This window comes from Scyliorhinus canicula, unplaced genomic scaffold (genome assembly GCF_902713615.1).
Source record: "Scyliorhinus canicula unplaced genomic scaffold, sScyCan1.1, whole genome shotgun sequence".
Taxonomy (NCBI): domain Eukaryota; kingdom Metazoa; phylum Chordata; class Chondrichthyes; order Carcharhiniformes; family Scyliorhinidae; genus Scyliorhinus; species Scyliorhinus canicula.
Genome location: NW_024055500.1, coordinates 5,036,879 through 5,047,278, shown reverse-complemented (window position 1 = coordinate 5,047,278; position 10,400 = coordinate 5,036,879). Strand labels below are relative to the sequence as shown.

At 59.4% G+C, this 10,400-nt stretch overlaps 1 protein-coding gene across 1 annotated transcript in view; it reads right to left on the bottom strand.

The window, feature by feature from the left end:
- Window positions 1–527: 527 nt before the first annotated feature.
- The window catches only part of LOC119960451 (serine/arginine repetitive matrix protein 2-like), a 47,109-nt gene continuing 37,236 nt past the window's right edge, over window positions 528–10,400 (bottom strand). Inside the window, exons 3-5 of the mRNA XM_038788176.1 lie at window positions 7,443–10,100; window positions 4,167–4,358; window positions 528–651 (exon numbers count right to left, since the gene is read on the bottom strand). Of these exons, the coding sequence (XP_038644104.1) occupies window positions 544–651; window positions 4,167–4,358; window positions 7,443–10,100 (2,958 nt within the window). The 3' untranslated portion in view covers window positions 528–543. The remainder of the gene's footprint in view (window positions 652–4,166; window positions 4,359–7,442; window positions 10,101–10,400) is intronic.

Sequence of the window (10,400 nt, the reverse complement as noted above, 5' to 3'; positions counted from 1 at the left end):
CAAACTAATCCCACTGCCCCACTCTCTCCCCATAGCCCTGTATCAATCCCCAAACTAATCCCACTGTCCCACTCCCTCCCCATAGCCCTGTATCAATCCCAAACTAATCCCACTGCCCCACTCTCTCCCCATAGCCCTGTATTAATCCCCAAACTAATCCCATTGCCCCGCTCTCTCCCCATAGGCCTGTATCAATCCCCAAACTAATCCCACTGCCCCACTATCTCCCCATAGCCCTGTATCAATCCCAATCTAATCCCACTGCCCCACTATCTCCCCATAGGCCTGTATCAGTTCCAATCACATCCCCAGCCTCATTATCTCATTAGCCTTGTGTGAATTCCACAACAATTATATTCCGTAGCTTTGGTCGTGACACACTGTGCCGAACACTGTCACACAGTCAGTCTAAACCATGACAACAGTGAATGGGAGAACGCAAATCCTGATTATACCGACGGACATTTCAGAATGACCAACTGTCCCATTCCAGGGCCTGGAAGTAGTCTCCACCATATCCCACCCATCCTGTCCCGGCTCCACTTACACATGATGTCTGCTGGCCCCAGGTTGGAACGATGCCTTCCTCTGTGTGGCTGGGTCCTCTGCAGCCTCCATCTCCTGTGATGGTCTCCTGGCAGCTGGATGTCCCTGGGCAATATACAAACAACAATTGGAATAATGCCCTCTGACACAGCATCACCTCAGTACTGACCCTCTGACACAGCATCACCTCAGTACTGACCCTCTGACACAGCATCACCTCAGTACTGACCCTCTGACACAGCATCACCTCAGTACTGACCCTCTGACACAGCATCACCTCAGTACTGACCCTCTGACACAGCATCACCTCAGTACTGACCCTCTGACACAGCATCACCTCAGTACTGACCCTCTGACACAGCATCACCTCAGTACTGACCCTCTGACACAGCATCACCTCAGTACTGACGCTCTGACACAGCATCACCTCAGTACTGACCCTCTGACACAGCATCACCTCAGTACTGACCCTCTGACACAGCATCACCTCAGTCCTGACCCTCTGACACAGCATCACCTCAGTCCTGACCCTCTGATACAGCATCACCTCAGTCCTGACCCTCTGACACAGCATCACCTCAGTCCTGACCCTCTGACACAGCATCACCTCAGTACTGACCCTCTGACACAGCATCACCTCAGTCCTGACCCTCTGACACAGCATCACCTCAGTACTGACCCTCTGACACAGCATCACCTCAGTCCTGACCCTCTGATACAGCATCACCTCAGTCCTGACCCTCTGACACAGCATCACCTCAGTCCTGACCCTCTGACACAGCATCACCTCAGTACTGACCCTCTGACACAGCATCACCTCAGTCCTGACCCTCTGACACAGCATCACCTCAGTACTGACCCTCTGACACAGCATCACCTCAGTACTGACCCTCTGACACAGCATCACCACAGTACTGACCCTCTGACAGTGCAGCACTCCCTCAGTACTGACCCTCTGACAGTGCAGCACTCCCTCAGTACTGACCCTCTGACAGTGCGGCACCCCCTCAGTACTGACCCTCTGACAGTGCAGCACTCCCTCAGTACTGACCCTCTGACAGTGCAGCACTCCCTCAGTACTGACCCTCTGACAGCGCGGCACTCCCTCAGTACTGACCCTCTGACAGTGCAGCACTCCCTCAGTACTGACCCTCTGACAGTGCGGCACTCACTCAGTACTGACCCTCTGACAGTGCGGCACTCCCTCAGTACTGACCCTCTGACCGTGCGGCACTCCCTCAGTACTGACCCTCTGACAGTGCGGCGCTCCCTCAGTACTGACCCTCTGACAGTGCAGCGCTCCCTCAGTACTGACCCTCTGACAGTGCGGCACTCCCTCAGTACTGGCCCTCTGACAGTGCGGCACTCCTTCAGTACTGACCCTGACAGTGCAGCAGTCACTCAGTACTGACCCTCTGACAGTGCGGCACTCCCTCAGTACTGGCCCTCTGACAGTGCAGCACTCCCTCAGTACTGACCCTCTGACAGTGCAGCACTCCCTCAGTACTGACCCTCTGACAGTGCGGCACTCCCTCAGTACTGACCCTCTGACAGTGTGGCACTCCCTCAGCACTGACCCTCTGACAGTGCGTTGCTCCCTCAGTACTGACCCTCTGACAGTGCAGCACTCCCTCAGTACTGACCCTCTGACAGTACAGCGCTCCCTCAGTACTGACCCTCTGACAGTGCGGCACTCCCTCAGTACTGGCCCTCTGACAGTGCAGCACTCCCTCAGTACTGACCCTCTGACAGTGCAGCACTCCCTCAGTACTGACCCTCTGACAGTGCGGCACTCCCTCAGTACTGACCCTCTGACAGTGTGGCACTCCCTCAGCACTGACCCTCTGACAGTGCGTTGCTCCCTCAGTACTGACCCTCTGACAGTGCAGCACTCCCTCAGTACTGACCCTCTGACAGTACAGCGCTCCCTCAGTACTGACCCTCTGACAGTGCGGCACTCCCTCAGTACTGACCCTCTGACAGTGTGGCACTCCCTCAGTACTGACCCTCTGACAGTGCGGCACTCCCTCAGTACTGACCCTCTGACAGTGCGGCGTTCCCTCAGTACTGACCCTCTGACAGTGCGGCACTCCCTCAGTACTGACCCTCTGACAGTGCGGCACTCCCTCAGTACTGACCCTCTGACAGTGCAGCACTCCCTCAGTACTGACCCTCTGACAGTGAGGCACCCCCTCAGTACTGACCCTCTGACAGTGCAGCACTCCCTCAGTACTGACCCTCTGACAGTGCAGCACTCCCTCAGTACTGACCCTCTGACAGCGCGGCACTCCCTCAGTACTGACCCTCTGACAGTGCAGCACTCCCTCAGTACTGACCCTCTGACAGTGCGGCACTCACTCAGTACTGACCCTCTGACAGTGCGGCACTCCCTCAGTACTGACCCTCTGACAGTGCGGCACTCCCACAGTACTGATCCTCTGACAGTGCGGCACTCCCTCAGTACTGACCCTCTGACAGTGCGGCGCTCCCTCAGTACTGACCCTCTGACAGTGCGGCACTCCCTCAGTACTGACCCTCTGACCGTGCGGCACTCCCTCAGTACTGACCCTCTGACAGTGCGGCGCTCCCTCAGTACTGACCCTCTGACAGTGCAGCGCTCCCTCAGTACTGACCCTCTGACAGTGCGGCACTCCCTCAGTACTGACCCTCTGACAGTGCGGCACTCCTTCAGTACTGACCCTGACAGTGCAGCAGTCACTCAGTACTGACCCTCTGACAGTGCAGCACTCCCTCAGTACTGACCCTCTGACAGTGCGGCACTCCCTCAGTACTGACCCTCTGACAGTGTGGCACTCCCTCAGCACTGACCCTCTGACAGTGCGTTGCTCCCTCAGTACTGACCCTCTGACAGTGCAGCACTCCCTCAGTACTGACCCTCTGACAGTACAGCGCTCCCTCAGTACTGACCCTCTGACAGTGCGGCACTCCCTCAGTACTGACCCTCTGACAGTGTGGCACTCCCTCAGTACTGACCCTCTGACAGTGCGGCGCTCCCTCAGTACTGACCCTCTGACTGTGCGGAGCTCCCTCAGTACTGACCCTCTGACAGTGCGGCACTCCCTCAGTACTGACCCTCTGACAGTGCGGCACTCCCTCAGTACTGACCCTCTGACAGTGCGGCGCTCCCTCAGTACTGACCCTCTGACAGTGCGGCACTCCCTCAGTACTGACCCTCTGACTGTGCAGCACTCCTTCAGTTCTGACCCTCTGACAGTGCGGCACTCCCTCAGTACTGACCCTCTGACAGTGCGGCACTCCCTCAGTACTGACCCTCTGACAGTGCGGCACTCCCTCAGTACTGACCCTCTGACTGTGCAGCACTCCTTCAGTTCTGACCCTCTGACAGTGCGGCACTCCCTCAGTACTGACCCTCTGACAGTGCGGCACTCCCTCAGTACTGACCCTCTGACAGTGCGACACTCCCTCAGTACTGACCCTCTGACAGTGCGGCACTCCCTCAGTACTGACCCTCTGACAGTGCGGCACTCCCTCAGTACTGACCCCCTGACAGTGCAGCACTCGCTGATTTTGAAATCGAAGAGAGGGCACGATGGAACTTTCAAGCGAGGTGGCCCCTGTTTCGATGATACCCCTCTTACCTCCTTTCTGTCTTCTGTGGTTCTCTGTCGTTTCCCGGTATTGGGGCTGATTGGGATGGTGGGAGTCGTCTGGCTTCGTCTACTCGAGCATCTCCCTGAATCTGCAGGCCCAGGACCACCTGCAACTGAGGCCACGTGTCTCTCAGCAGCGGGGTTCCTGGGCGAAGCTCCACGTCGCACCGGGCTCGGAGACTGAAACCGACAGGAAGCAAAACATAGTAAACTAGCTCTGATCCCCGTGCTGTACCTGTCCTGGCAGTGTTTGATGGGGACAGTGTAGAGGGAGCTTTACTCTGTATCTAACCCCGTGCTGTACCTGTCCTGGGAGTGTTTGATGGGGACAGTGTAGAGGGAGCTTTACTCTGTATCTAACCCCGTGCTGTACCTGTCCTGGGAGTGTTTGATGGGGACTGTGTAGAGGGAGCTTTACTCTGTATCTAACCCCGTGCTGTACCTGTCCTGGGAGTGTTTGATGGGGACAGTGTAGAGGGAGCTTTACTCTGTATCTAACCCCGTGCTGTACCTGTCCTGGGAGGGTTTGATGGGGACAGTGTGGAGGGAGCTTTACTCTGTATCTAACCCCGTACTGTACCTGTCCTGGGAGTGTTTGATGGGGACAGTGTAGAGGGAGCTTTACTCTGTATCTAACCCCGTGCTGTACCTGTCCTGGGAGTGTTTGATGGGGACAGTGTAGAGGGAGCTTTACTCTGTATCTAACCCCGTGCTGTACCTGTCCTGGGAGGGTTTGATGGGGACAGTGTGGAGGGAGCTTTACTCTGTATCTAACCCCGTGCTGTACCTGTCCTGGGAGTGTTTGATGGGGACAGTGTAGAGGGAGCTTTACTCTGTATCTAACTCCGTGCTGTACCTGTCCTGGGAGTGTTTGATGGGGACAGTGTAGAGGGAGCTTTACTCTGTATCTAACCCCGTGCTGTACCTGTCCTGGGAGTGTTTGATGGGGACAGTGTAGAGGGAGCTTTACTCTGTATCTAACCCCGTGCTGTACCTGTCCTGGGAGTGTTTGATGGGGACAGTGTAGAGTGAGCTTTACTCTGTATCTAACCCTGTGCTGTACCTGTCCTGGGAGTGTTTGATGGGAACAGTGTAGAGGGAGCTTTACTCTGTATCTAACCCCGTGCTGTACCTGTCCTGGGAGTGTTTGATGGGAACAGTGTATAGGGAGCTTTACTCTGTATCTAACCCCGTGCTGTACCTGTCCTGGGAGTGTTTGATGGGGACAGTGTAGAGGGAGCTTTACTCTGTATCTAACCCTGTGCTGTACCTGTCCTGGGAGTGTTTGATGGGGACAGTGTAGAGGGAGCTTTACTCTGTATCTAACCCCGTGCTGTACCTGTCCTGGGAGTGTTTGATGGGGAGAGTGTAGAGGGAGCTTTACTCTGTATCTAACCCGTGCTGTACCTGTCCTGGGAGTGTTTGATGGGGACAGTGTAGAGGGAGCTTTACTCTGTATCTAACCCCGTGCTGTACTTGTCCTGGGAGTGTTTGATGGGGACAGTGTAGAGGGAGCTTTACTCTGTATCTAACCCCGTGCTGTACCTGTCCTGGGAGTGTTTGATGGGGACAGTGTAGAGGGAGCTTTACTCTCTATCTAACCCCGTGCTGTACCTGTCCTGGGAGTGTTTGATGGGGACAGTGTAGAGCGAGCTTTACTCGGGGGGAAGGAGGATGAGGAGTGGATGAGGGGGAGGGAGAATTGGAGGGGATGAGGTGGGAGGGAGGATGAGGGGGAGGATGAGGGGGGAGGATGTGGGGGAGGGAGGATGAGGGGGAGGGAGGATGAGGGGCGAGGAAGGATGAGGGAGGAGGATGAGGGGGGATTGGAGGGAGGTTGAGGGGGAGGATGAGGAGGGGATGAGGGGGAGGATGAGGAGGGGGTAGAATGAGGGGGGATGAGTGAAACAAGAATGAGGGGGAGGGAGGCTGAGGGGGAAGGATGAGGGGGAGGATGAGGGGGGAGGATGAGGATTGGAGGGGGAGGCTGCGGGGAGGCAGGATGAGGTGGGAGGGAGGATTGGAGGGGGAGGATGAGGAGGGGGAGGGTGAGGAGGGGGGAGGATGAGGAGGGGGGAGGATGAGGAGGGGGAGGATGGGAGGGAGGATGAGGAGGGAGAGGAGTGGGGAGGATGAGGAGGGGGAGGGGGAGGAGGATGAGGAGTGATGAGGATGAGGAGGGGGAGGATGAGGAGTGGGGAGGATGAGGAGGGGGGAGGATGAGGAGGGGGAGGGTGAGGAGGGGGGAGGATGAGGAGGGGGAGGGTGAGGAGGGGAGGGTGAGGAGGGGGAGGGTGAGGAGGGGGGAGGATGAGGAGTGGGGAGGATGAGGAGGGGAGGATGAGGAGGGGAGGATGAGGAGGGGGGAGGATGAGGAGGGGGAGGATGAGGAGGGGGAGGATGAGGAGGGGAGGATGAGGAGGGGGAGGATGAGGAGGGGAGGATGAGGAGTGGGGAGGATGAGGAGGGGAGGATGAGGAGTGGGGAGGATGAGGAGTGGGGAGGATGAGGGGGGTGAGGAGGGGGAGGATGAGGAGGGGAGGATGAGGAGGGGGAGGATGAGGAGGGGGAGGATGAGGAGTGGGGAGGATGAGGAGTGGGAAGGATGAGGAGTGAGGAGGATGAGGAGGGGGAGGATGAGGGGGAGGGTGAGGAGGGGGAGGATGAGGAGGGGGAGGATGAGGAGTGGGGAGGGTGAGGAGGGGGAGGATGAGGAGGGGGAGGGTGAGGAGGGGGAGGATGAGGAGGGGGGAGGATGAGGAGGAGGAGGATGAGGAGGGGGGAGGATGAGGAGGGGGAGGATGAGGAGGGGAGGATGAGGAGTGAGGAGGATGAGGAGGGGGAGGATGAGGAGGGGGTGAGGAGGGGGAGGATGAGGAGGGGGAGGGTGAGGAGGGGGAGGGTGAGGAGGGGAGGGTGAGGAGGGGGAGGATGAGGAGGGAGAGGGTGAGGAGTGGGGAGGATGAGGAGGGGGAGGGTGAGGAGGGGGAGGGTGAGGAGTGGGGAGGATGAGGAGGGGGAGGGTGAGGAGGGGGAGGATGAGGAGGGGGAGGGTGAGGAGGGGGAGGATGAGGAGGGGGAGGATGAGGAATGGGGAGGATGAGGAGGGGGAGGATGAGGAGTGGGGAGGATGAGGAGTGGGGAGGATGAGGAGTGGGAAGGATGAGGAGGAGGGGGAGGATGAGGAGGGGGAGGATGAGGAGGGGGAGGATGAGGAGTGGGGAGGATGAGGGGTGATGGAGGATTGGAGGGGGTGTGGCCTACCTTTGCCTCGCTGGATGAGGAGCTGGACCTCCCTCGGGACCTGGACCGGGAACGTGACGATGAGGAGCCGGAGGATGAGGAACGACCTCTCCTCCCGGAGCTGTCGCTGGAGGAGGAACGTGACGATCTGCCCTTGCCCTGGGCCGGCTTGCTCTCCCCATCAGCCTCCCTCTCTCCGCCCGGAGCCGGCGCTGACGATGGTTCCGAGGTCCTCTCCTCCGGCAAAGGGGAACCTGACGGAGAGGATGCCAGATTCCTCCCCCTGGCCACGGCCGGGATGGGCTGCTTTTCCCCTTCTGCCGGGTTCGGCTGCCTCCCCAAGATCGGGCCGGCCCCAGGGGCGGGCTTGCCTCTGGTTTCTGCCCGTCGCTCCGACCCCTCTCGTGGGGCCAGCTCGGAATCTTTGGCTGGGGGCGGGGAAGGTCCTGCCCGCGGGGGATTGCCAGCTCGTCCCTGGAGAGGCGACCGACAGTGTTCCTGGATGGCACCGTGTGCCAGGGCGCTCTTGCCCGCCGGGCGACTGGCTGCCCATACAGGCCTCTCTCCTACGGCTGACGACGGTGGCGATCCAGACGGCTGATTGGGCGCCGGAGGTGAGCGTTCCTGCATCCTGTGTGGCGATGGAGATCGAGACGTCTCAACGGCTGCTCCGACTGGTTGTGGAGGCGGCTCCTTGACCCTTTGGGGCTGCCCGCTCTCCGCCCGAGAGGGCCGGGCGACGCAGCCGTCCTTGACCATCCCGGCTTTTGGACGTGGAGATCCGCCTTCGTTTTCCTGGGCTGGAGGCGGAGATTGTTCCTTCTGGGGTGGGGGAGTCGGAGACCGAGGGCCGGCCGCTCGTGATGATGGGACTGGAGAACGTTCCTCCGCCGTCTGGGGCTGTGCAGTCGGAGACCGTTCCTCCACCGTCTGGGACTGTGCATTCGGAGGCTGTTTCTCTGTCTGGGACTGTGCATCCGGAGGCTGTTTCGCTGTCTGGGGCTGTGCAGTCGGAGACCGTTCCTCTGTCTGGGACTGTGCAGTCGGAGGCTGTTTCTCTGCCGACTGGCACTGTGCAGTCGGAGGCTGTTTCTCTGTCTGGGACTGTGCAGTCGGAGGCTGTTTCTCTGTCTGGGACTGTGCAGTCGGAGGCTTTTTCTCTGTCTGGGACTGTGCATCCGGAGGCTGTTTCTCTGTCTGGGACTGTACAGTCGGAGGCTGTTTCTCTGTCTGGGACTGTGCAGTCGGAGGCTGTTTCTCTGTCTGGGACTGTGCAGTCGGAGGCTGTTTCTCTGTCTGGGACTGTGCATTCGGAGGCTGTTTCTCTGCCGACTGGCACTGTGCAGTCGGAGGCTGTTTCTCTGCCGACTGGCACTGTGCAGTCGGAGGCTGTTTCTCTGCCGACTGGCACTGTGCAGTCGGAGGCTGTTTCTCTGTCTGGGACTGTGCATCCGGAGGCTGTTTCTCTGCCGACTGGCACTGTGCAGTCGGAGGCTGTTTCTCTGTCTGGGACTGTGCAGCCGGAGGCTGTTTCGCTGTCTGGGACTGTGCAGTCGGAGGCTGTTTCTCTGTCTGGGACTGTGCAGTCGGAGGCTGTTTCTCTGTCTGGGACTGTGCAGTCGGAGGCTGTTTCTCTGTCTGGGACTGTGCAGTCGGAGGCTGTTTCTCTGTCTGGGACTGTGCAGTCGGAGGCTGTTTCTCTGTCTGGGACTGTGCAGTCGGAGGCTGTTTCTCTGTCTGGGACTGTGCAGTCGGAGGCTGTTTCTCTGTCTGGGACTGTGCAGTCGGAGGCTGTTTCTCTGTCTGGGACTGTGCAGTCGGAGACCGTTCCTCCGCTGTCTGGGACTGTGCAGTCGGAGACCGTTCCTCTGTCTGGGACTGTGCATCCGGAGGCTGTTTCATTGCCGTCAGGCTTGGGGCAGACGCAGACTGTCCCTTGATTGTCTGGGCTGGGCTAGACGGAGACGGGTGATGAACTGCCTGGGCCGGGGGAGCTGGAGACTGTTCCTGGACTGTCCGGGTTGGGTTAGACGGCGTCGGTTCGTTAACTGTCTGGGTCGGGCCGGACGGAGGCGGTTCCTCGACTGTCTGGGTTGGTAGACGCTGACATTGTTCCGACTCCCCGACGGGTGTAGTCTGCGGGTCTTCCTGTGGTTCCCTGGACTGTGAGGAGACCCGACTGCGGGCCGCGGGCTTGGGGGGTGAGGGCGATCTGCCGTGGCCTCCTTGACTGGGCTGCGTTGGGGACTGGGTCCTCTCTGTGGCCGCCGGCAGCGGTGAGGGGGTCTTGCCCCCGGCAGGCGCAGGAGGTGGCGAGTCCGTGGAGGGAGGCCTCCTGCGCTCGCGCCCAGCCGACCACCTCCTCCGCTCGGCCGGCCGCTCCTCTGCGGCCCCCTCGGCCTGGGCGAGCGAGGATGGACCCGTCCCGGCGTTGTTCCTGGGGGGTTGAGGGGTCCGTTTCAGCTTGGCCGGGGGGTGCCCCCTCCTGAGGTCTCTGGGGGGCGAGGAGGGAGGAGGTTGCTCCGCCTGGGCCGGAGGCTTCTGACGCCCTCCGCAGGGGGCCGGGACGCTCTCCTCCACCTCTCCCTCCTCTTCTTCCTCCTCCTCCTCCGAGGGGTGGTTTCCTCCTTCCTCCACCTTCTGTGCTCCGCTTGCCCGTGTCGTCACCAGGGAACTGTCCTGTTTTTGGGAGGGTGGGGGGAAAACAGAAGACATACGTCACCAGCCTGCTGTCATTCTCCGCATCATCACATATCCCTCACGTAGGCCCAGTGTGCACAACTGCAGCGGTAGGTGACATAGCAGGAAGCCAATCTGCCCTTCCAGTCTGTGCTAGCCCATTAAAGATGTAGCCATTTGGGATGGCCACTTGCAAAGAGAAACATGGCCACTTGCAAAGACTCATGGGAAATATGGCCAACGCGAACTCCGAACTTAAATGTATATTTGCCACGATCGAACCCCCTAGCCGATTTGCAT